This window comes from Capricornis sumatraensis, chromosome 17, assembly GCF_032405125.1.
Source record: "Capricornis sumatraensis isolate serow.1 chromosome 17, serow.2, whole genome shotgun sequence".
Classification (NCBI taxonomy): Eukaryota; Metazoa; Chordata; class Mammalia; order Artiodactyla; family Bovidae; genus Capricornis; species Capricornis sumatraensis.
This window is the reverse complement of record NC_091085.1, coordinates 42564819-42592087: the sequence shown is the minus strand read 5'-3', so window position 1 is coordinate 42592087 and position 27269 is coordinate 42564819. Positions and strand designations below refer to the sequence as shown.

The following is a 27269-nucleotide window of genomic DNA, read 5'->3' as shown; positions in this document are numbered from 1 at the left end:
TGGCTATTTAGGATTTTTGTGGTTCTGTGCAAATTTTAGGATTATTTGCTAATTCTTTGAAAGATGGCCTTGGAATTTGGATAGGGATTGCATTAAGTCTATAGATTGCTTTGGGTGGTGTGAACATTGAGCAGTATTGATTCATCTAAGCCAAGATCCACATGTATCTTTGAACTCAGGAAAAGCTATCAAAAACTTTATATTGAGAATTATAGAATCTCAGTGCCAGAAGTGATCTTCATTGACCATCCTCTCTAGCTGCCTCACAGAAAATAGAAGGGAACTGATGCCTGGAGATAGGTGATTTTATATACTATCACACAGCTTAGACAAAAAATGTATCAGAAGACTCTCTAGAGCTTTTATTATAGTCACAATTTGAAGTGACCTTTTAAGAATACCATATGAATTAGATTTAGCCGTATCCTTAAAAACACTTTTTAATGAATGCAGTTTCCAAAATTTGTGCTGAAACAAGGAACATTAACCTTGTAAGATGGCCTGCACGTACACACTGTCATGGTAAAATTAAGATAAATAATATCAAGTGTAAAAAGTGCTGCAAGGAGAGGAATGAAGTGCTTTGGTAGCATGTAATGGCTTTGAGGTAACTGTTGTTATTCAGTCACTAAGTCATGTCCAACTCTGCAGCCCCATAGATTGCAGCATGCCAACCTCCTCTGTCCTCCACTGTCTCCTGGAGTTTGTTCAGATTCAGGTCCGTTGAGTTGGTGATGCTACCTAACCATTTCATCCTCTGCTGCCCTCTTCTCCTTTTGCCTTCAGTCTTTCCTAGCATCAGGATCTTTTCCAGTGAGTTGGCTGTTCGCATCAGCTGGCCAAAGTATTGGAGCTTCAGCTTCAGAATCAGTGAATATTCAGGATTGATTTCCTTAGGATTGACTGGTTTGATCTCCTTGCTGTCCAAGCAACTCTCAAGCATTTTCTCTAGCACCACAGTTTGAAACCATCAATTCTTCAGGGCTCAGCCTTCTTTATGGTCCAACTCTTACATTTGTACATGACTACTGGAAAAGCTATAGCTTTGACTATATGGACTTTGTCAGCAAAGTGATATCTCTGCATTTTAATATGCTGTCTAGGTTTTTCATAGCTTTTTCCAGGGAGCAAGCATCTTTCAATTTTATGTCTGCAGTCACCACATACTATGATTTGGAGCCTAAGGAAATCAAATCTGTCACTATTTCCAGTTTTGGCTCATCTGTTTTCTATGAAGTGATGGGATTGGATGCCATGATCTTCATTTTTTGAATGTTGAGTTTCAAGCCAGCTTTTTCACTCTCCTCTTTCACCCTCATCAAGAGGCTCTTTAGTTCCCTATCACTTTTCCCATTAGGGTGGTATCATATGCATATCTGAAGTTTTTGATAATTCTTCCAACAGTCTTCATTCCAGCTTTATCCAGGTTGATTTATCCAGGTTGGCATTTCTCATGATGTACTCTGCATATAAATTAAATAAGCGGGGTGACAGTATACAGCCTTGTCGTAGTCATTTTCCAGTTTTGAACCAGTCAATTGTTCCATGTCTGGTTCTGACAGTTGCTTCTTGACCGGCATACAGGTTTCTCAGGAGGCAGGTAAGGTGATCTGCTATTCCCATATCTGTAAGAGTTTTTGATAGTTTGTTGTGATCTACACAGTCAAGGGTTTTAGTGTAGTCAGTGAAATAGACAGTTGTTTTTCTGGAATTCTCTTGCTTTCTCCGTGATCCAACAAATGTTGATAATTTGAGCTCTGGTCTTTAGGTAAGAACATGGTAAAAATTGCCTTTTTAAAAGATCTCTGTGGTGTTTTTGTAGAGTATGGAGCAGAACAGTGTAAAAGCAAATGCTGGGAGATCCTGGCAAGAGGTTGTATTATTTGAACCAGGATGATAATAGGAAGCTGAAAGAAACTCAGTGCATTTGTGAAAGACTGGGAGGTAGATTCTATAAACATTGGTGACTGATGGATAGGGCATTACCAAACTTACTTGATTCTTTGTTCCTAATAACAATCTGTGAACCAAGTGTTCCATGGAATGCCCTATTTTAGGTCATATCCTTTAGCTTTCTGAATAAGTGTTAGAAATTTTCTCTTTGAAATGTTGCTGCTTTTTAGTTATGAGTATATAATTATTCTCTGTAAGAGGAATCCCTCCTTTTAATATTTACATAATTCTCAAAATCTTTCTAGAAGATGATTTTCTTTGCTAGTTCCTCATTATGGTCTTAATGGGTCTTTTTTCTTCCATGTTATTTTCTTCTTTTTGATACTTTAATGATTCCTGCCTTGTCACAAAAGATTGGTCTCTCACATTCCCTGTTAGTCAGAATACTTGTTTCTTTTTATTTATTGAGGTGCCTACCAAAGAGAAGTCTGCATTTTTTTAAGACTTTGCTGTCTTGCTTTGCAGTTGGGCTTTTACAGATAATGTCACTAAAGAAGCTGAACTCAGACTACTTTTATGGATACAAGGTTGTGTTAAGAGCTTTGGATCCTAGTCTTATTTTCTATATAGCATGTTTTTACCATTTGTCTCTGGGGGAAAAAGCAACTAGCAATCATAAATGCTGATTTTTCTTATGTTTATTGTTTTTAGCAGCGACCGCCTGTGGATGAAGTGCTCAGGGAAGGTCACATCAATTTGTCAGGTCTCCAGCTGAGAGCACACGCTATGTTCTCAGCGGAAGGTCTTCCTTTGGGAAGTGATTCCTTAGAATACGCATGGCTAATTGATGTGCAGGCCGGAAGCCTTACAGCTAAGGTCACAGCACCACAGGTATGTTCTCAGGTCTGGGAGTGCTATCTCCTAACTTACTTCCTTTTTCCTTTCCTGACCCACCTCCCCGAGAAAAAGTTGTATACCCATTTGAATGTACATTTTACTTCCACTTGCCACTAAGGATTTTCTTAGTCATGGATGAGTCAGAGACAAGTTTAGGTTTTCTGGGCCACATAAAATTGATGGGTGTAATTTTTTATAGTCCTGTGTAATATTTTTAAGAATTCAAGACTTTCTTTGAGAAGAACTCAGGATGAGAAGTTTCTGGAAATCAAGTTGTATATTATTAAAATTATATTACTTGACTCTCCACTGTTGGAGAAATCTTGTTTTTCCAGTACGTAGGATAATTTTCTGAGAACTTTACTTTTTTGTGTATTTCTTAGGTACGATTTGAAAGAGGCATTTATAATATTAAGGTAGCATGTTTCTTTACTTGTCATGTCCTAAAGCAAGGTAGCATCATTTGAATCTGCACTTAGTGATACGGATACTGATTTAGAAAAATAACAATGAATTTATTGGCAGAAAATCTCATGTAGAAGACTAATTGTAATCCCTTTGGATAAATTCTCCTTCGCTCTCACTGTCCCACTTAGTCTTCAGAACAGCCTCCCTGACAAAGGTTCTGCATCCACAGGTTCAACCTGTCATGGATTCAGCCCACTGCAGATGTGAAGCCCATGAATACAGAGGGCTGACCTGTAACCCTTAGTTCTAGAAATGGGCCATTGAAATTTAGTGAAATGTTTGTGTTACTATAAAATTTCACCTGTTGAGACAAATATAGTTAAACCTCATTTTTTTATGTTTCACAGATTTTGCTTTCTGGTTGTGGGTTGGTTTTTTTTTTTTTTTTAAACAAATTGAAGGTTTGTGGCAATGCTGCATCAAGCAAGTCTGTTAGCACCATTTTTCTGACAGGATTTGTTCAATTTATGTATCTATGTCACATTTTGGTGATTCTTGCACTATTTCAAACTTTTTCATTATTATTGTATTTGTTATGGTGATCTATGATTAGTGATCTTTTATGTTAGTTACTATTTCAAAAAGATCATGACTCATTGAAGGCTCACTTTAGCATTTTTTAACAATAAAGTGCCTTTTAATTAAGATATATATGTTGTCTCTTTAAGATATAATGCTGTTGTACACAGGATAGACTACTAGTTACTTGTAAACATAACTTATGTGTACTGGGAAACCAAAAAATTTGTGACTCACTTTATTGTGATATTCACAATGTCACAAATTTACTGTGGTGGTCTGGAACCAAATCCACAGTATCTGTGAGGTGTGCCTGTGTTTATAATATGGATTTCATAATCAGTGTTTCAAAAGATTGAAATGTGGTGGACATGTACGTACTCAGTTTTTAGTAGAATTACAAAATGAGTGTGAAACATGTGATTCAGAGGTAGATAGTGGCAGCCTGCAGATAAATGAAGACTGTTGTTTGTAGTTGTTGTTTAATTGCTAAGTAGTGTCTGACTCTTTGTGACCCCATGGACTGTAGTCCACCAGGCTCCTCTGTCCATAGAATTTCCCAAGCAAGAATACTGAAGTGGGTTGCGATTCCCTTCTCCAGGGAATCTTCCCAACCCAGGGATCAAGCTCAGGTATTCTGCCATGGCAGGCGGTCTCTTTGCCACTGAGCGACCAGACTAGATAGCTGTGATTATATCTGAAGGAAATAATTGAAGGGAAGCAAAAATTAAGATTCTAGAAATAGTGGGAAAATGAGTAGAATTGAAAAGGGATATTTTATATAAAAATGATGGAAATAAACATATAATAGTGATAACAAATATTTAGTGCTTACATACCTCATAACTGTTTTATCTGCCATTTTCTGTCTCTAAATCTATAAGTAAAAACTGAAGCATATAATAAAAACAGCTTATTCCCTAACAAGCATGCAGTGAAGCCATGCTGACTCTTCAAGACTGGACACAGTTCTTTTAATCTAAAAATAGCTTTTAAAGATTTTAATCTAAACATCTCAGCTTTTATTAGAAGTTGAAACATTTCTCTTTCTTCTACACTGAAATCCTGGCATCACTGTTTCTCTCAAGGTTCATGAATCCGTGGGTGCTTTCAGTGTTTATCCATTCTTTGTGTATTTTAAAAATAAATTCATATTTTATGAGAGTCTAAATTAGGTACTTTTGGTGGGGGCAGGGATAATACAGTGTATACCCCTGGCTCAGTGTTTATTGTAAACTAATAAATTATGACCCTAAGATTTTTTAAAAACTCAAGATTTGATGAAAATTGATATATACTTAAACTTCTTTTCATGAAAGTTCTTTAATCTTCAGAATACCTGATTTTCTAAAATTTTTGCTTAGTAGATAGATATAAATTTCACTTTGAACCTTGGTTTATGGTCAGATAGAGAATTCTAGGTGCTTTTCTGTGCATGGAATTCCGACTAGTCATGTAAGAAGAAAGATACAACCTTTAAGAAAAATAACTGGCTTTAGAGGTTGCTGAAGTTTCATTTTTCAGTTGAAATGATTTTTCATTTTGGCAGTGCATTTTGTCATTTACAAATGAACAGTAACATAAGCTTATAAATGATGTCAAGGTAGAAAAATGATACTGGCTAACAAGTAGATTATATAGCAGGTATAAGGTACTGTTTGGATTCTTTCAAGCTATATTAATATTCTTGGTAGACTTTTGAACCATGAACACTTATTTAGGACGCTAACAGTGTTGTCAACTTGTCATGGCTTATTCGTAGCTGGCTTGTCTCTTGGAGTGGGGACAGACATTTATTTTTCATGTGGTATGTCGAGAGTATGAACTGGAAAGACCAAAATCAGTAGTAGTATGTCAGCATGGAATTGATCGACGCTTCTGTGAATCCAAGGTATGTTAAAAATATGTTAGCAGTATTACAAACGTTTATGGGTTTTTTCAAAATGAAAGTTCAGTTTTTTCAATTAATAAAATTATTTTGCTAATTTATAGTCATTTTAATTTAGTTGTAAATATCTAAAATGGGGTAATTCTTAAAACATACATTCACAAGTAAATGGAGATATAAAATTGCATCTCTTAAATTTTTGTTGTTAACATTAACATCTTACTGCATTATTACACTAACTGTTCGGGATATAGCTGTGCATTTATGAGGAAGATTTAGAAGTTGGAGGAGAAAGAAGGTTGAATTCCTTGCATGATGTTGTTGGCAGACCCTTCTGGAACATACACATTCTCCTATAATATGATTAATAATGTTGGGCATTTGCCTAGTCTCCTGGCCCTAAATCTTATGCTCTTTCTACAGCATTGCACTACTGTGGCTAAGGGTCATTAGACTACTTTGAAGAGGGTTGTAAGAAGTATATAATAATTCCTGAAATCATATACAGTGAGATGCAGGGTGTTATTTTATAGTTAAGAATGTTACTTATGAATTTGGGATGTGGAACATTTTTTAAAATGAGCAACTTGAAACATTGCAGTTTCAGAAAAGAAAAACAGCTGACCCTAGTTCTGCATCATAGAGATAACCATTTCTAACAGTTTGGCTTTTCTTTCCAGTTTCTTTTCTCTGTGTCTTTCCTTTCTTTTTTCTTTTGTATACAAACCATATGTTTGCTGTTGTATTACTGTGGATTGGAAATAACTCATTCACCTTTTAATTTTATATCCAAAAAAATCAGTAACCTGTGCTTATTTATCATCAATAAAATAGCTATAATTGGTGATAAAAATTACTTTTTTCTTGTTTATAAACACAATGCCAGGGCAGGCTCTGGGGAATTGGTTCCTTAGTCATTAGTCATTAGTCATTAGTTTCTTATGGGTAATTTGTTCATGCTTGTAGGCATCTCCTCCCTTTATTTTTTTTTTTAATAGTGAAAGCTTTTAAGTTGTATTGTAATTTTTAAAAAAATCAACTTCATTGAGCCATAAGTTCCATACAATAAATTCACCCCTTTTAAGTTGGAGTTTTGAGAAATGTTACATGCACTGATGTAACCATTACAGCCAATAAAGATCTAGAACACTTCTGTCACCTTAGCAAATTCCTTAGTAACCCTTTGCAGTCAGCCACTATTCCTTGCAGCCCCTGATATTCTTCCTGTCATTTTAGATCACAGTTTTTAAAAGGCCTGTTTTGTGTGGAGGAAATAAATTAGTATAGAGCACTGTCATATGAGACATCTTCCTTGTAGTCCTGGCTCTGCTACTAATGAGCAGAGTACATGCTGTTGGGTTGATACTTTACTCAGAGCTGCTGTTTCACAAAGAAGTTCATTGAAGTTGGTGATGTGTATGTTATCTTCCAACCTAATCATCACTAAATCTATGTTTTAGGAATAAATAATAAAATAACAAAAATAAATGTGTGTGGACTTTTCAAGATATTACATAACATTTACAGTTCATATATTTGTGGATGTGTAAAAATGTGCATGTGTATGGAGTATGAAGTATCTTAAAATCTTAAAGCTTTGAATTCCTATACAGTTTGTATAAACCTGTGATATTGTTTATCAATTTACTTTGCTATTCTTTTTGAGTTTTAATAACAAATTACATTTGTATTCTGTCAATTTAATGTTGTTGCCTGCCACTTTTAAATGAAAGTGAGTTAGTTATGAGTTAGTTTTATAACTCATAACTCATTATTTAAGAGTTAGTTTTCCTAATTGACAAGAATTTAATTGCTGATTATTTCATTTATCATTATAAATATATCTATATGTAATTTATCATTATTAAAAGGTGAAATTTAATTGATAATTTAAAATACACATGTAACCAGAATTTTGTTTTGTTAAATAAGCATACTTACATATCAAAATAATTAATTGATGGTGAAGAATTAAGAGTTGAATCCATTTCATTTTAGTTGAGTTGTATTCCTGGGCCTTGTCCAACTTCAGATGACTTGAAGTATACCATGACTCGTTTAGCAGTAGATGGCGCTGATATTTATATTGTGGAACATGGCTGTGCTACAAATATAAAGGTACACATTTGTCTGTTACTTGGTCAGTGTAATCCTTTTTCCTTTTAGCCAAACCAAACCTCTATTTCTTGAAGTAAATCACATATTTATAGTTTGCCATCACAGAATACTACGAAATTCTGGGAGGGAGCTTTCTATTTTTTTATTCACCTGTGTTCTTTTCCAGTCTTATTTTCTTTAAAGGCATACTTTTACTACCTTTTTCTTTTATTGAATTTTTATAAACTTGTTTTATGGCTGGAATATAAGCTAGTAGGTTGCTTTTATGACAGGAACATAAACTCGTAATGTTTTTAGACGATTTAATTTTGAATGCCTTTAGGCTTTATTTATTTAACTTCTTGCCTGGTTCCTGGAAACATTTGTTTGCTGCCTCTGCTTTAAGGGTTACTGTTGAAAATCAGACATCAAGAGTCTGTGATTCATTTGTTGCTACCCTTCTTATTTTTCTTTTCTCCTTCTCTCATTTCATTTGGAATTATAGTCTTCTCCTTTCATCCTCTTTTTAAATTTGAATGTTTATTTTTATTCTGTTGCTTTATCTTTTCTGTTTTCACTTTCTCATTTTTCCTTTCTTTCTTCCATTTGTCAGGCTATTTGAAATAATTACCTATTCTGCAGTTTACTGTAATAAATTGCTTAAAAATACAGAAACTACAGTTTTGTTTCTTTTTCTTGATTCAACTTTAGATGGGTGCAATTCGGGTTGCAAACTGTAATCTCCACAATCAGTCAGTTGGGGAAGGAATAAGTGCTGCAATTCAGGATTTTCAAGTGAGACAATATATTGAACAATTAAATAATTCCAGAGTTGGACTTCAGCCGGCAGTATTACGGAGGGCCTATTGGCTTGAAGCTGGGTCAGCCAACTTAGGACTTATCACTGTTGATATTGCATTAGCTGCTGATCATCATTCTAAACATGAGGCACAAAGACATTTCTTAGAAACTCATGATGCCAGAACTAAGAGGTAAGTAAATTTAGGAATGGTAATTAAGTTCAAATGAAAAGTACTAGATAATTAGAGAGGAAATCCTATTGTTCGGAATAAAATAAGAACATCTTAAAGACTGAATGTGATCATGTTGGGTACACTTCAGTGAGTAAATAAGAATCTGATATTTAAGTAATCACATAGTATGTATCATCTCTGATGGTGTGGTTGCTGGGAAAAAAATATATTCTGATATGTTTCTAAGCCCATGCTATGTGTGTCACAGTGAAACAAATATAAATTACTGCCCCCCCATAGCATTTTGTAATACAGTTACACCCCTTCTTTCTCACCATAGCACTCCACTTCCAATTTGTCATTCCTAAAAAACACCATTACTAATCACCATTTATTCTACAAAACTTCTGTTGTAGGTCTTCACAGTTGCAGGGAAGACAAAAAGTACCTAAACCTTAAGAAATGATTTTTAAATAGTTTCCAAAGCTTGTTACTGAATTACATGTGTTTAAAATGATTAGTATGACTTTTTCCATCCTCGTCTCTTCCCTTCTAAAGTTTCTAAAGCTTATTTTAAAAATAGAGAAAACTATTAAGAGATAAAGGACAATAATTATCATAATCCTTCCACTTTGAATTTGTTACATTTCTTCCCAGTATTTTAAATGTATTTTTGTTAAACTTGAAATCATCCTGTATTTGCACTTTAAAATTCTGCATTTCTGTAATTGTTGCCTTTTTTAAAAAAAGCAAAAGAACCCATTTTTTTTGTTTGTTTTTATCAACAGCAAAGTAAGATTTGGGGGGAATAGCAAAGAATTGCGATTCAAGACAAGCAAACTTTGGTGAAACATAGGCAGGTTTGGAGAACAGAGGAGAGGGGCTTGCTTCTATAGAGGAAAGGAAATTGGGGAGCCTGTCTGGTTCTTCATTGGGGAGGCTCTAGCCCTTCAGCAGCTTGTTTTTTCTGGGTCAGAAGGCTGGGGTCTATGAGCTGTACTTAGCCATTTCCCATATATTAAATATATAGATTGTTTCTAAATTTCTCACTGTAAACGGAAGCTTTTCCCACAATTTCTGGGTATATCCTTTAAATAGTTTCCTCAGAAGTGGGTGTGACTGTTAAAAACTGAGCTTTTGATATGCTTTCCCAAGTTACTTGCTAGGACTCTTATTTCAATTTATATTCCCAGTGGCTCTTTAAGAGAGTCTCTGTCTTACTGCACCTTTGCCACCCTCTGAGTGTTTTATAACTGAAAGGTGGTATCTCTTTATTTTGCATTTCTTTATTTGGGGATTATTTAATACTTTTTTCAGATACTTATTGGATATTTTCCCTCATTTGTGAATTTCCTGCTAATATCCTATATACATTTATTTATTGGGATCTTGGTATATTTCTTACCAATTTTTAAGAACTCTGTAAAGATTATTGCCCTTTTTTGATCCCCGTTACTGATATTTTGCAGTTTGTTTCATTTATTTTTTCTTATGTTAAATAGATTTTCATTTTATGTATTCAAATGTGTTCACCTTTCCGTTTTATAATGTTTTTGTACTAATTTGAGAGCACTTCTTTGCTAGTAATCACATAACCTCTACTTTATTTTTTGCAATTCTATTTTTGTTATTAACATAAAACTCTAAAGCATCTGGATTTTTTTTATGGTGTGTGTGCATATTAATACAGCCATGTGTGCATTAATACAGCCAAGGATGTTAATAGTTTTGTTTTTTTTTTTGCAAATATCTGTTCAAATATAGGAAAAACAACAAACTAATACTTAACACCTCATTTCACAAAATGTTTAGATATTTTCACCTATTAATTTTTCCCAAAGAACTGTTTTTCTAGTTAAAAGATTGGGGATTACATTAATCTTTTAGGTTTATTTAAGATACTGGTATCTTATAAATCTGAGTAAGAAAACTCATGTGTAGAGAATGTTGTTAAAAAAACATTTTGGTTTCTTTGTTCACTATGGCTTTGGAAGCCATTTGGTATGAAGACAGCGCCTGTTTTGATAGATCAGATGGTAGAGCAGGGTGATAGTGAAGCTGAGGAGGTGACTCCATGTGACTTCGGGTGCCTCACTGAGGTTAGTTTCAGTGCTCTGATTTGCTAAGAATTGTGAAGTTTGAGATTTTATCCTACTTACTAGCTAAGAAGTTATCCTGCCACAGTTTACTGAGTGCTGGCAGAAGACGTATGAAACTTGGTGAGAGACACAGGACTTTATTACAGCAAAAGCACTAGCCAGAGTCAAATGTGTTTGCATTGGTTCCCTGTGTCCCCCAAATAGGATTGCCAGAGAAAATACAGGATGTGCAGTTAAAATTGTTGCAGATAAACAACAGATAACTTGAGTATAAGTATACACCACCTGTTACATGGCACATGTTACTTTTATTTGCTAAACCTGGCACCCTTATCCCTGAGTCCCATGGGGATGTCAGAAAAGACCCATGATGGATATCTGCACATAGTATGATGCATTACAGAAGAGGAACACTGAGCTTAGGTAACTTTTTACCACTGTTATAGTAAGTGGAATGAGCCTGGCTTTTTCCAGAACCCTGAGAAATAGCCTGGTCAGAGCCTTGCACTCTTGGCATATCCAGCAAGCAAGAACAGGTAACCTGCCCATGGTGAATTGCTTCTCCCTGCCATGGTAGCTCTAATGATACCACTCTAATGGCAGAAAGCAAAGAGGAACTAAAGAGCCTCTTGAGGAAGGTGAAAGAGGAGAGTGAAAATGCTGGCTTAAAATTCAACATTCAAAAAAACTAAGTTCATGGCATCCAGTCCCATCACTTTGTGGCAAATAGATGGGAAAAAAGTGGAAAGTGGAAACAGTGACAGATTTTATTTTCTTGGGCTCCCAAATCACTGTGGATGGTGACTGCAGCCAGGAAATTAATAAGCCTTCCCAGTGATTCTTTTCTTTATTTAAACTTTATTTTGTGTTGGGATATAGCCGATTAACAAACAAGTGTTGTGATTGAGGTGAACAGCGAAGGGACTCAGCCATACATATACAACTCCCAGTGATTGTAATGTGAGCCAAAGTTTGAGAACTAGTACATTGGTTTATATAAAGATAGGGACAGGTAGGTTACATTTGTTGCACTACTTCTGTATTTCAGATTTTGCATATGGGGATTTACATATATTATACATATATTTTCCTTTTGTCTTGTCCAGACTGATATTCCTTTAACTTGATGTACTTATTTCTTCACTTCTAACTTGATATATTTATTCCATCTCATCTTTTACATCTCAAATATTATTTTTTTGTAATAATATTTCACTATTTTCTTTGTCACAACACCCTCTTCTTTATCTCAGAGCACTTACTATAATTTTTGATTAGATACTATTTGTGTGACCTGCCTTTGCCCACCATAAACTTCATATGGATAAGGTTATGTCAGTTTTGCCTAGCACAAGGTGCATAGTAGATATTTTCAAAAAATATAAATGAATGAATGTAAAAAGGAAATGAAATACTTATTCTATCTTCTTGTGAGAGCCCTAAGGATCCAGTGAGATAATGCATGTGGAAATGCTTAGAAAAATAGACTGTTAATATGAGGTTTTATTATTTAAAGGTGAAAAAGGAATAAAAATATATTTCTCAGATTTCTATAATATAATATTTTTTAGGAACGGGGTAGTTAACAGCTGATAATTTTGTGTGGGGAGTCACTCAGAGAGCCTGAAGAATTTTACAGACATTTACTCTTACTGTCTTAATTCTTAATACTTCATTCAGAGTCCTTGTTACAAAATCACAATTTCTTTTCTAAAATATAGAGTGGTGTATTATTTGTATTTTATTGAGAATTTCTTACTTGCCTCATATTTATAACATTTTGGTGTACTAAACTTACCATATAACTAAGTCTTTGCAGTGCTAAATATTATAATTATTAAGATTATTAAGCATAATCTATATTGATAGTTCTGTTTTTTAAGTTAGTGTTTAAATTTTTAGTTCTTTTGAGAATGTTTTCTGCTGTCTTTGAAGTGGATTTAAATGTTTAATTTTTATATATATATACTTTATCTCTTTGATCTTTTTTAAAATGTATGTTCTGTTTCTCATTATTGTTCCTACTTATTTTCATCTCACCACGGTGAGACTATTTTTTTTTTAAGAAAGGCAAAATAATTAAAAAGATAGTCCATAGTAAAGACAAACCTTTGTGTTTAATTTGTCTTTTAAAAACATTAACAGTTAACATATTATTTGCTCAGAAGTTTCTGATTTCCTAATGAGTTTTTGTTATGTTGTTGTTCTTTTGTTTCTTTTGTTGTGTGTTCTGTTTAGGTTGTGGTTTTTGTGGCCAGATGATACCCTGAAGAATAAGAGGTGTAAGAACAAGTGTGGTTGTCTTGGTGGCTGCAGATTCTTTGGTGGCACAGTAACTGGCCTAGATTTCTTCAAACTTGAAGAGTTGACACCTTCCAGTAGCTCTGCATTTTCAAGCACAAGTGCAGAGTCTGATATGTATTATGGACAGTCTCTGCTACAGCCTGGAGAATGGATTATTACTAAAGAAGTTCCCAAAATTGTAGATGGTAGTGTGTTGTCACTTATGTTTATCTTTTATTATCTTCATTCCTATGTCATTCTGAGAGAAGTTCAGTGTTACTTTGTTCAGATTGGTTTTTTGAGCAGGCTTCTGTAGGGTTTAGTTAGAATCTGTCTTTGTTTTGCAGGTGATTTAATGATAGCTAGATAAGACCTAGTGAGTTTTTCAGAGTTGCATAAGGCAAAAGTAGATTTACTGTTCAGATCTCTTGCTGTCAACATGGTGATTTTTCCTAGCCCAGCTTTAAATATTTGCATATATATCATTATTTCCCTAGAACCTAGATTCCAGAAATATACTTAGGAATAGCTGTGCTTTGAGTTTATAATTGTTTTACCAGTTTACTTCTATAGGAAAAACTTACCAATAGTATTATGTATACTATTGGCTCTCATGTTATCCACTACTTTTGCAAAATAGTCTCCTTATGACTTAAATCATCAATGTCAAGAAATTTGGTATTTCCTTAGAGCCTGTAGGATAACTTTACAGATACATGAGTTTGGTATGAACAGTGAATGGTGGATTTAGGCATATTGAATTCATATCTATCTATTATCTTTTCTCCAGAGACTTCAGAAATACATCTTCCATTGTGTTTCTTAATTGTGTATTCCTACAATTAAATGCAAAGTGGCCATACTGTTAAGAAGTGAAATTTAGGAAAAGTCTTGATATTGCACTAGTATTTAGCCCTTTTCCATTGATCCATTCAAAATAATTAACTTAGTTCTGCCTTTTGTCAGTAGACAAAATAGAAAAGTAGTTTTAACTTTTAACAATTTATTGGCTTGATTGTCATATATAAGGATCTCTTAAAGAAAAGAGAAGGAAATATGTATGCCAAATTCTTGTTTAAATGATTTTTCACTGAATATTAATAAATGGTACATGCTAGTTTAAGGTTACTTGAATTCAGAAGTTTTACCAGAATAAGAGCAGATTACCTTATAAAATCAGCAAATACCAAAAGTTCTTGACATTTAAAGGACAAGAAAGATACGAAACAAAATTTACTTAGCTATCTTCTTATAATATTACCTTTTTACTTTTGAATAATATTTGTTTTTAAAGATTTTCATAAGCATTTCTCATTTCATCCTCAAGCTACCCATGTGAGTTCTTTATTTTCCATGTTTGTGGTGAAATAACTGAAGTTCATCCCTGAGACTGAGTTGCATGAAGTCATACAGTCATGTATGTGGCTGAGCAGAAACCAGAATCACAGTTATCAAAGCCACTTTAGTTTTTTCCACCATACCACAGCTGTCATTATTTAGAAAGACTATGCTTGATTTTCTAATCTGTAGATCAAAGTTTTACTATCACAAATGCAAGGAAGAAAATCTACAGGGAATTTACACATGGTATAAAAGGGAGAAAATAGCAAATTCTCTAACAGCAAACAGAAGAAACCTCATTTTAGTTCTTATGTAATAGAGAGTGTCTGTGTCTCTCTCCCTCAGGAATGAGTTGTAATTGGTAACCTGCCATAAGTTTCTTGAGCAGGGAAGCTTGAAGTTAGCCCCTTCATAGTCCCTTCATAAGTATATGACTTTCTGATTGTTGAGTTTTCCAGGAGCCACATATAGATGTACAATGTCAGGACAGAATTAAGGAGGGCATATTGGTATAACTAAAGAAATTCCTTGGAAGCTCAGTAAATACTACTTTCCTATCATTTGAAAGTGAATCAAACCTATTTTTCTTTTGATTTTGGTTGTGATTTTTACATTCATGATAGTAAAAGCAAATACTACTTGTATCTAAGTTCTTAAGTCTTCTTACCACTTAAGTTCTGTCTAGAATTGCCTTCTACTTGGTGAAATGTTTTCTCCTACTAGCAGGTTCCTCTCTTGTGAATAGCACAAGGATAGCTGGAGGAGAGGGGAAGTAGGGCAGCAATATATATTTTTTTCCATAAGCAGCTCTAGAATTCTTTTATTGCTGTCTGCCCCCAATTTACATAACACATCACAGGGCTCTCATAAAGGGCTGAGAGAATGTTCCACATTCAGGAAGACAGGACAACTGAATGCAGTAATATACAATCCTAGATTGGATCCTATACTGGAGAGGGCAAAAGTCTTTAAAGGACATTATTGGGCCTTTTGAGAAAATTGGAAAGCACATGGTAGACTAGATAACCATATGGTATCAGCACCAAATATACCAAGTTGATAACTATACTGTGTTTTTGTATTATTCTTAGGAAATAAACCTTTTGAGTATTTCGGGTAGAAAACCATGACTGCAAGTTACTCCTAGGTGGTTCCCAAAATATTATGTCTGTTTATATACACTGAGCAAGTGCGGGCAAAATGTTTATTTTGAGTAAAATAGATTTGATTTGTTAACACTCTTGAAATTTTTCTAAGTTGGAAATTTTTCATATAAATGGTTATTTGAAAAAGAAGAAATTCAGTCTGTGAACTCTGGTTTCATATGTATGTTGGTATCTTTCTGTAGTGTTTAGCATATTGCTATGTGAAATTAGTTACTTGTGCTTTTTAAAAACAACTACACACTTAACAACAGGGTATTCAATTATGTTCTCATATTTTTCATAAATTGTTTTTGGAATTATTGTGTTTATGTAACCTACTTTTTTGTTTGTTTAGGTAATGTGAATGGCATAAAGAGGAAAGAATGGGAAAACAAATCAGTGGGAATAGAAGTAGAGAGGAAAACTCAGCACCTTAGTCTTCAAGTACCATTACGATCTCATAGCTCTTCCTCTTCCTCAGAGGAGAACAGTAGTTCCAGTGCTGCACAGCCTCTGTTGGCTGGTGAAAAGGAAAGTCCCTCTTCTGTTGCCGATGACCATTTGGTTCAAAAAGAATTCTTGCATGGTACAAAAAGAGATGATGGCCAAGCAAGGTCAGTGTTCAGTTAAATTTAGAAACCTGATTGTAGTAGGATTATAAGTGCTTCAACTTGTGGTGAGAAAAACTCCCCCCCCCCCCCCCCCCCGTCAGCTCACTTGCTGTAGAAAATTTTTTCTCCTCCTGAACTTATTTTTAAATACCTGTTTGCTGTTGTTTTTCTGATTACAAGAGTAATTAATACTATTCATTCCAGATATTAAGAAAATACAGAAAAGTATAACAAAAATGAATATTTCTTGTCCTCCCATCACTGAAAGTGAACTGTTGTTAACATTTGGATATTAGCTTTCCGGTGTGGTGAATAATTTTTGGTCCTCCCTTTGGTCCCTAGTTGATTACTCACTTCTTGAAAATCACTTTCCTCTTGACTTGATAGCACATTTCAGATTTCCCCCCAGGTCCTTGGCTATTCTTTCTTGGTCTCTATTTCCAAGTCCTCTGTTTTTTTCCTTTCCGTTCTTCTTTCTCTTATGCTTAACAGCCTACCACTTATTAAATATTGTTGTCCCTTAAGAGTCTGTTCTGTACCCTTCTCACTACTCCCTTTACTATTTCCCTCTGCAGTCTTAGTAACTAATCGGCTTCAATTATGATCTGTAGTTAACATCCTATAAGTGTAAAAACTCCATCCCATACCTGTGTCCCTGTGAGCCTAGCCATCTTCTGGATGTCTTTCATGGATGGCTCAGACGCAACATATTAAAAAGTGAGCTTGTGCCTATCTTGCTCAGCTTGTTATGCCTCAAATGGCATTCGTATATCAGTTGCTGAAGTCAGAAATACTGGAGTTATCTATGACTTATTGCTTTCCTTTATTTCCTCTTATCTGATCAAAGACACCTGGTATATTTTGTTGAATAAACTTTTAATGGATATGGGAATAGTAAAAGTTTACAAATGCATTAGTGTCCATGGATTATGAATAGATTATACTCCAGATTTCTTTAAATTTTTATTCTGTTTTAAGCTGACTCCATTTTTTTGTTTGTTGTGTTTTTGGAACTGTATAGGGTAGGAACATACAATGTGCTACTTTGCTACTTTCTATGGGTATTTTATTGTAAAAGTTTACATCTTTCTTTGTTTGTAAAAAGAATACAGAAAAGATTTTACAAGTACTTCTATTTATACTTAAATTATGTGATGTGCAATAAATGTTAATAGTTTTTCTTTCTGTTTTAGCATTCCTACAGAAATTTCGGGAAACAGCCCTGTATCTCCTAATACTCAGGAAAAGTCAGTAGGTCAGTCTCCTCTGAGATCTCCCTTGAAACGACAAGCCTCTGTATGTTCCACCCGACTTGGAAGTACCAAGAGCCTTACTGCTGCTTTTTATGGGGACAAGCAGCCTGTTACAGTGGGAGTCCAATTTAGCAGTGATGTCTCCAGAAGTGATGAGAATGTACTAGACTCACCAAAGCAGAGGAGAAGTTTTGGTTCATTTCCATACACACCATCAGCAGACTCTAATTCATTTCATCAATATCGATCAATGGATTCAAGCATGTCAATGGCTGATAGTGAAGCCTACTTTTCTGCAGCTGAAGAATTTGAGCCCATTAGCAGTGATGAAGGCCCTGGAACTTATCCAGGTAGAAAAAAGAAGAAAAAGCAAGCCCAGCAGATTGACTACAGTAGGGGTTCCATATATCACAGTGTGGAAGGACCACTTACTGGCCAGGGAGAAAGCATTCAGGATCCCCGGACTCTGCCATTCAAAACTCACCCTTCCCAGGCTTCTTTTGTTTCTGCATTAGGTGGAGAGGATGATGTTATAGAGCATCTGTATGTTGTAGAAAGTGAGAAAACAATAGAAAGCGAGCAGATTACTTCTCAGCAACCTGTGATGAATTGCTATCAGACTTACCTTACACAGTTCCAGGTAATTAATTGGTCAGTGAAGCATCCAACCAACAAAAGAACCTCTAAATCCTCACTGCATCGCCCCCTTGATCTGGAAACACCAACCAGTGAAGAAAGTTCATCATCATTTGAACAGCTTTCTGTTCCAACTTTTAAGGTATAAGCTAAATCATTAGTTTTCACTGATCAATTTATTTAGAAAAATTATTTTTAAGATGTTTTAAAAATTGCTCTCTTGGTATTTAGCTATCTTTCTGAAAGATAAACTTCCTGAAGACATGGCTTCATGTATGACAGTAGGCCTCAGGTTTATTGATGAGTATTATAAATTTAACCATATAAAATTAAGGAAAAGTTTCAGACTTGATTATCAGAATATTAATAATGTATAGTCCTTGTCTATACTATATTCTGAGATTAGGATCAAGTCTCTGTGAATTCATATTTTCTGTCTTAAAAGTAAAATTTTGAAATTATTTTTAATAGTTGGTATTCTTTCTATTAATCCATAACTGCTTCTATGCAAATCCAGTTCTACATACTTGATATTTGAGATCTTATAGTTTAGTATTAATTGATTATTGTCCATTTCTGTAATGTATTATGTAAATAGCTTTTTTATAGGAAAGCTAAAAATATGTCAAAATAAATTTAGTGATAAAGCCAATATTAAAACATTTTTATAAATATATAAAAGAACTTTATGATTTTAAAGACCAAAATTGAGCATATAAAATCTTATGGAACTGATTAAGAATTTTATGTGATATTTACTTATGTGTAATATATATACTCATTAAAACTGTCTGAATGTTAATATTCTCATTGTTAATTCACATGTTTATTATATACTACTCTATGTTAACCATTTGATGTTCAGTGGTGAGGAAACAGACAGTTAGGCAGTTAATATAAATAGATAAGTACAGTGTGATTACAAATTGAGAAGTCTTACAAAGATAATCAAAGGATGCTGGAATAGAGAATAATGGGTGGTAGCGGGGTTGCCTAGATTGTATTGACATGAAAGGTCTATCACAGGAGGTAATATTTAAACTGGAACTTAAAGGATGAGGACGAATTGAAGATGGGAAGATTTAGGGGTACTATATTCAGGGAATAGGACCAGGACCTTAAAGCTTCATGGGATTTTTAAGGAAATGTGATGTGATCTCTCATATTTCGGCTACCAAGTAAAAGTGAATTGTCATTAAGCAAGGAGGAAGTGGGGTGATGACTTAGGAGACTGACTCAGTAGCCTGTGCAAGACATGATATACGTGGACTTAAGTAATGATGGAAATGTGATAAATGGACTGGAATATCCTTACAGATGTATGTATTGAGTAATATGTATTGAAGAAAGAAGAAACATACTAACAGTCACAAAGTTTTTATTTTGTAGTTGTACCCATTTCTTATCTTGCCTAAGATAAATTGCCCATGCCAAAATTTTAAAATGTTCTCTTTATTCTATGTGAAAATATGTTGATATATGAATGTTTTAGTATAAAACCAAATGGTATTTGCTTTGAAGAATTGCTGTGAGAAGTTAGAATTATTAATATTTTAGTATTTTCAATAAATCTTGTTTTGCTCAGGCAGTCAAATGTCTGGAAAAAATAAGCTAAGGAGTTTATATCTTTAGACAACTTCAAAAATAGAACATAAAATCTTTTTTGTTCACTAGATCTAAATAACAGGCTAGCATTTAAAAGGGTTTAGTTTGGTTATTTAAGTACATTGTGTATTTTGTTATCTTTTATGGACATCCCTGGAAGAGGGCATGGCAGCTTACTCCATACTCTTGCCTGGAGAATCCCATGGATAGTGAAGCCTGATGGGCTACTCTCTATGAGGTCACAAAGAGATGGACAAACTGAAGCAACTTAGCCTGCATGCATGGATATTAAATACAATCTAGTTTTTCCTATAATTTAATGTTTCTCTGGGATTCTTTCCCAGTTATATACTATTTTGTCTTCTTTTGCATATGTTTAAAATTTCATAAAATGAGAAGTTTAAAAGAAAATAAAAGTCGATTGTGCTACAGGACTCTCAAATTAGTTTTTTCTAAGTAAAGCCCAATTTAAAGAGGAACTATGGAGGAAAGACATTTGAAGCGCTTATTTTTAAGCTTTAGTTGTATAGTCTACTCTCGTTGCTGAATCCTTGCAGCCCTACTCTCTCGTTTGTCTGAATAATCAGAAGATGGAATTGACAGTTGAATATTTTCTGTGATTTTCTCAATTTGTCTGTTAAATATTTATATTTTACATATCAAAATCACATTAACAAGGTAATTTGGATATTCAGAAATATCAGTTGATAGCATAAATTTAGAGAATAACTAATATTATAATTCTAGTCTACAAGTAATATTTTCTTTTATTCTAGGTTATCAAACAGGGGCTTACAGCTAACTCTTTACTAGACAGAGGAATGCAACTTTCAGGATCAACCTCAAAGTAAGTAAAAATTATGTACTTTTGACGTTTTAAGCCAGTCTTTCTTGATTATTAGATTGTAGAGTTTATTCTGAGAAATAACCATTCTTTACCTGATCATAGTATTTATTTTATGAATTAATTTGCCCAAATAATTTAACTCTGTTGTCTTTCATGGCTTTGCCTACATTTATGAGCATTCGGTAGCATTTCTTTTAGATATACTATACAAACCACAACTTGACATATTAAAATTGGGAACTAACAAGAATTTAGTATTACAAATTTTATATTTTGGAAATGTTCCATCAAATAAATACATCAAAAAGTTTTATATTTAATGTATTAACCATCTTAGATCAGCTTGGTTCTTAGTTCCTCATTTGTCTTGTCCTTGAAAAGCATTTGGGACATATCTAGTCCAATTTCATGAAATTTGTAGTTGAAATAATTGCAAGTTTAAAGATTAAAGAGACTCCAACTGCTATTTTTTTGTGTGTGTGTGGTCTTTTAAATATATATTTTGCTTGTTAAATTGTGTAGTACACCATATACTCCACTGGAAAAGAAAGCTGTTGATAACACCGATGATGAGACGTTAACAGAAGAGTGGACCTTGGATCAACCAGTCTCCCAGACTAGGACCACAGCCATAGTTGAAGTAAAAGGAACCGTTGATATTGTTCTGACTCCCCTCGTGGCTGAAGCTTTAGACAGGTATTAATTTTGTGTAAAAGTACAACTATTTTATAAAATAATAAATGTATGTGATAATGATTAGTGTATGTGATATATTTTCATGAAAAAGAATGAATAATTATTGATGAAAGAGTCTATTTTGATTGAATAAAAATGAAAATATATTTAAAAGGAACTGTTTCAGTTATTATTTGTTCCTTTCTCAGCTTAAATAATTATATATTATAATAATTATTATATTTTCTACTTTTTGCTTTTGGTCTGTTGAGCATAAAAATGACCAAATACCCAGAATAGAATTACTAAGGTTAATGAAGGGATAAAGAGGAAATAATGTATTCTCTGTCCTACGAGGAGATTATAGTCTTCTAAGGAGACAAAACTAAGATGAATAAAATCTAGAATAGAACATAATAGGATAGATTAGATAAACTAGATCACAGTATTAAGTGATATTAAAATTCTTCATTTACTGTTTTTCTTCCCTCAGGTATATTGAAGCCATGGTTCATTGTGCTAGTACTCGACATCCAGCAGCAATTGTGGATGATCTACATGTCAAAGTCCTCAGGGAAGCTGTCCAAAATAGCAAGACTACCTTCTCAGAAAATGTAAGAACTTTTTGTTGAGTGAGTGCAGCATTTTGAGTATTCTTCACGCATACATAGTAGCCAAACTTGAAAAACTTGAATATACTAAAACTTCGTCATTTAAATTGGAATACAGGTGGACATTTCTAAACAACCTTTATATGTCATTGGCTCTGTAAGTGATAGCATCGGGGACTGTCAGTTCAGTTCAATCTCTCTGTCGTGTCCAACATTTTGCGACCCCATGAGAACCCCATGAACAGTATATGATTATACTGTGTATTAAATAAAAGTAATATATTTATTAAAATGTGGCATTTTTTCTTTTATTTTGGAAGTAGTTTAATTCCAAGCCTTTTCTAAAGAGCTTTGGTCCTAAGTGAAGGAGTGTTGTTTAGCACTGGTACATTCATTTTCTAAGAAAGCAAATCTGTTTATTATTTTGACTTTCCTCTGTGATTAGATAACTTGTATCTTAATATTTTGAAGTTATTTTTGTTCACTTCCGTAAATTAGCCAGTGTCTTCTGGTGTGTGATATTTTCCTTACATTGTGGTCTGAGTCACAAAGCGACTCTCTTAGCGGTCATGTCTTAGTGCTCATCAGTGACTGTCCGCTTGAATTTCAAGTTTATCTGAGTTGTATTTGGACTAGGGACCAGATCCAGTTATTCAGAATATATTGACATTTCATGTGATAGGTAATTGAGCTAGAATAGTACAAATCAAAAGAAATTTGAAAATATTCCCAGCCAACAGGGAGAGCTAGTTATCAGAAACCAAATAGGTTTTCAAGTACATAGAATTTGGTGATCCTTTTAAAAAAACCTATTATTGTTATTACCATCTTTTCTGTCCCTTTTTGTATGGGCTGATTTAGCTTTATTATGTATCACTTTTCTCAACCTTGGGGGTGCCAGTCTGTTTCCCAGCTTTTCTAAGGTTTGGACTTTAAGACTGGGAATGCTAACCCAGATGGCAGCTAGTATATAGATAGGTATAAAGGAGCACAATGAATAACAAGTTGTTGTTGTAGATGATGTGGAAATTATTAAAGGTCTGTGAAATAATAATACTACTTTTAATCTTTTTAGCTATCTTCTAAGCAAGATGTTAGAGGAACAAAAACTGAACACTCTACCATAGGAATGACCAATCAAGGACAAGCACAGACAAATCCTATAATGAAGCAAGATAATGTAACAATTAAAGGTCTTCAGGCTAATGTTAGCATACCAAAGGTAAAAATTTAATATTAAAAAAAATTTTTCTGAAAGAAAATATTGTGGTGATTTTTATTATAAACCAAATGGTGATAGAATAAAGTGTAATATCAAACTTTTTTTTATTTCCTTGATGATCTACTGTAAGAATTAATGTAATATAAATAGTTTACCTAAACAGAATGTTGGTTAATATGTTACTAATATTTAAATAACATTAAGTATTTAATGTTATTTTATTACCACTAACATTTATTTATACTAATATTGAATTATATTATAATTATTATTAAATAGTTAACAATTAACATTAATGCTATTTAATAAATTAAATAATTAAATAAAATTAAAATGTTTCATATGCACTCAGTAAGAATTTCATTATTATCTTATGAGAGTTTATAAGCTTTGCCTTCATTATACTCTTGTACACATAGGTAGATATGCCATTCCTAACAGTAGTTTTTCATTTTCTTGTATATCTTGTGTTTAAGTGGTAACATTTTACTTTTCAACTCTGAAATATGTGACATTTTGTGTGTTAGGTGAACTTATGTTTGCTACAAGCCTCAGTAGAGGAATCTCCAAATACAGCTCCTAGTAGGAGTGTGACTCATGTGTCCTTAGTAGCACTGTGTTTTGACAGAATTGCTACACAAGTTCGTATGAACAGGTAAGAAAGAGTTTATTAGCCTGAGCTGTGACTATCTTGCTGGATGTAAAAGCAAACCTTAACTGTCTTTTCAATATATTTTGGATAATTCTGATGTTAAAACTCAAGACTGATATTGGAATTTCAAATCTCATTTTTATATTAGCAAAGTGGGTTTTAAAAAGTTTACACGGTTTTTATTCATACTATCTTTCAGTAAACACTGAAGAATTTTTTCATTAATATTGGTTTATTTAAAATAGTGGAATTTTTTTTTTTAACTAGTTAAATATTTTTACTAAACTATATAATATACATGTTAACCATCATACTCTTTCTTTTTCATGAAGAGGTGTGGTTGAAGAGAGTTCAAACAGTGCAGACCCTGGTAGAACATCAAATTTTGATAGGTACGTTCATGCTACTAAGATGCAGCCTCAGTCATCTGGATCTCTCAGATCAAATGCTGGAGTGGAAAAAGGCAAAGAGATTGCCGCCAAGTTAAACATTCATCGAGTTCATGGGCAACTGAGGGGTCTTGATACAACAGGTAGGAGTCTACAACATATTTTTTCTTTGACATATAAATGTAAGAGGATTTCGCAAAAGGAAACATATAATAGTTTTCCTTTGAATATTGCTTCAGTTTTAGTATTTCATAAGAAAAGGGTATTTCTCTGTGAACACAGAATGTTTAACTACTGCAAAAGATAAGGTATACTTTGGTAGGAAGGTGAGTGGTATGGCCCCAAATTAGGAACTGCTTCTATCTTCCCTCTGTTTGCTCATTATAGAACAGAGAGAGTATGATCTTTATAGTCTTTGCTTTCTTTCTAAAATCATTCTGTTGACACAGCTTTGTTAAAAAGGAATAATTGTGGTATCAAAAGTAGATAGTCAAATCTGTAAAATATAGTACCAGTAAGAATGACAGGCATAGCTGTGGGCTTCTTAAAATACTATCTTTGAAGAATTGTCAATAAACTGAAGAAATTGTTCATTTGACTGTTAAACATGAAAAGTGGGGACCAAAGCTGGGTTTGTAAAATGATCTCTAAAGAGCTGTAGGAAATTTAGTTCAAATGTGAACAAGTTACATCTAGGTGGTAAATTTCCATGAATTTCTTTATCTTCTTTTTGCTTTTCTGTATTCATAAACTGTTATCAGAGAAAGAAATTTTTAAAAAATGATAAAGTAAAAAACTTGGGGTATTAATGTTCATATGGCATATTGAAAATGATGGAATTATGGCAATCAATGTCTGTGATGAATTGTTGTATAAAATGTTAGTATAAAGCAATCTTTGAGTAAAAGGTATAGTTTTCCTGGGAAAGAATGTTTTTCCTAAGTCTAGGTAATTAATTTAAATAACTTTTATTTTATAAAATCACAAGTCAGTATTTAAAATAATTTACTATGAAACTGAATTATTCAGGAACTTTTTAAGTTTAGACTTTTAGTTTTTTTCTATATAATCTTTTGGAAGTTATCCTGTCTCTGAATAATTATTTGTTAATTATGGAATCTTCTTTTCATCTTCTTACTTTAACATGATTCTGGAACTTTTTAATTAGTATGACATTAGGCAGTGTTATTTTAGAAACTGGCTGGTTCATTGTTTTTTCTTTAACAGAATACTAAGATATCTTTTAGGACAACCACTGTATCAAATGTTTACATTATTTATTGTTTTTAATGGTCATTTTGTTCTCTTTTGATAATAGATATTGGTACCTGTGCTATCACTGCTATTCCTTTTGAGAAGTCCAAAGTTTTATTTACTCTTGAAGAGCTGGATGAGTTTGCTTTTGTGGATGAAACTGATCAGCAAGCTGTTCCAGATGTAACTCGAATAGGTCCCAGCCAGGAAAAATGGGGTTGGATAATGTTTGAATGTGGACTTGAAAATTTAACAATAAAAGGTAAGCTGTTAAATTTCTGCTTTAAGGGAACAAATTGGACACAGATTGCTGAAATGTTTTGAACAATCATGACTTTCAGTAAGCTGAATCAACATATTCAGGCAGAAAGTATGGCATCTGAGATTATTTAATAGAAGTGGGTGCCCCATCCCAATTGTGTAAGTGGATTTTTGTGGACTAATCATGTGACTCAAAACTGGCAGAGCATCTAGACATACAAATCATCAATGCCTGCGCAAAGCAGTGTATAGTTCAGAAAAAATTCTTGCATAAAATATAAAACAACTTTAGGAGCTTTGTGTCTTTGAAAACTGGATCTTTGATTATTAGTCTTGCCATGTAAGATGAAAATACTGTAAATCCTTTATTCAGTGATCAGTCAATTCAGTCAATTGATCATGTACAACTCTTTGTGACCCCATGGACTGCAGCACGCCGGGCTTTCCTGTCAATCACCAACTCACAAAGCTTGCTTAAACTCCTGTCCATAGAGTCAGTGATGCCATCCAACCATCTTATCCTGTGTAAACCCCTTCTCCTACTGCCTTCAATCTTTCCTGGCATCAGGACTTTTCCAGTGAGTCAGTTCTTCATATCAAGTGGCCAAAGTGTTGGAGCTTCAGCATCACTCCTTCCAATGAATATTCAGGACTGATTTCCTTTAGGATGGACTGGATTGATATCTTTGTGGTCCAAGGGACTCTCAAGAGTCTTCTGCAAAACCACAGTTCAAAAGCATCAATTCTTCAGTGCTCAACCTTATAGTCCAACTCTCCCATCCATACATGACTACTGGAAAAACCATAGCTTTGACTAGATGGAACTTTGTCCACAAAGTAATGTCTCTGCTTTCTATTATTCTAAATTTGTTGTAGCTTTTCCTCCAAGGAGCAAGCATCTTTTAATTTTAAGGCTGCAGTCACCATCTGCGGTGATTTTGGAGCCCAAGAAAATAAAGTCTGTCACTGTTTCCATTGTTTGCCCATCTATTTGCCATGAAGTGATGGGACTGGATGCCATGATCTTAGTTGTTTGAATATTAAGCCAACTTTTTCACTCTTCTCTTTCACCTTCATCAAGAGGCTCTTTAGTTTCTCCTCGCTTTCGGCCATAGGGTGGTATCATCTATGTATCTGAGGTTATTCATGTTTCTCCCGGCAATCTTGATTCCAGTTTGTGCTTCATCCAGCCCAGCATTTCTCATGATGTACTCTGCATATAAGTTAATTAACCAGGGTGACAGTATACAGCCTTGATGGACCTTTCCTGATTTGGAACCAGTCTGTTGTTCCATGTCCAGTTCTAACTGTTGCTTCTTGACCTGCATGCAGATTTCTCAGGAGGCAGGACAGGTGGTCTGGTAATTTCCACAGTTTGTTGTGATCCACACAGTCAAAGGCTTTGGCATAGTCAATAACGCAGAAGTAGATGTTATTCTGGAACTCTCTTGATTTTTCGATGATCCACGGATGTTGGCAATTTGATCTCTGGTCCCCTTCTGCCTTTTCTAAAATCCAGCTTGAATATCTGGAAGTTCACAGTTCACGTACTGTTGAAGCCTGACTTGGAGAATTTGAGCATTACTTTGCTAGCATATGAGAAGAGTGCAGTTGTATGGTAGTTTGAACATTGGAATGAAAACTGACCT

General features: G+C 33.9%; 1 protein-coding gene across 2 annotated transcripts in view; it reads left to right on the top strand.

Annotated features, from left to right (window-relative positions):
- Positions 1 to 27269, top strand: part of BLTP1 (bridge-like lipid transfer protein family member 1) — a 183745-nt gene that overhangs the window by 58899 nt on the left and 97577 nt on the right. For both annotated transcript variants that reach the window (XM_068989706.1, XM_068989705.1), the window contains exons 21-34: positions 2605 to 2784; positions 5540 to 5668; positions 7664 to 7783; positions 8474 to 8754; positions 13074 to 13324; positions 15960 to 16218; positions 17409 to 18246; positions 20486 to 20556; positions 21079 to 21252; positions 21725 to 21845; positions 22918 to 23064; positions 23592 to 23719; positions 24049 to 24248; positions 25424 to 25621. In XM_068989706.1, coding sequence (XP_068845807.1) covers positions 2605 to 2784; positions 5540 to 5668; positions 7664 to 7783; positions 8474 to 8754; positions 13074 to 13324; positions 15960 to 16218; positions 17409 to 18246; positions 20486 to 20556; positions 21079 to 21252; positions 21725 to 21845; positions 22918 to 23064; positions 23592 to 23719; positions 24049 to 24248; positions 25424 to 25621 — 3097 coding nt within the window. The remainder of the gene's footprint in view (positions 1 to 2604; positions 2785 to 5539; positions 5669 to 7663; positions 7784 to 8473; positions 8755 to 13073; positions 13325 to 15959; positions 16219 to 17408; positions 18247 to 20485; positions 20557 to 21078; positions 21253 to 21724; positions 21846 to 22917; positions 23065 to 23591; positions 23720 to 24048; positions 24249 to 25423; positions 25622 to 27269) is intronic.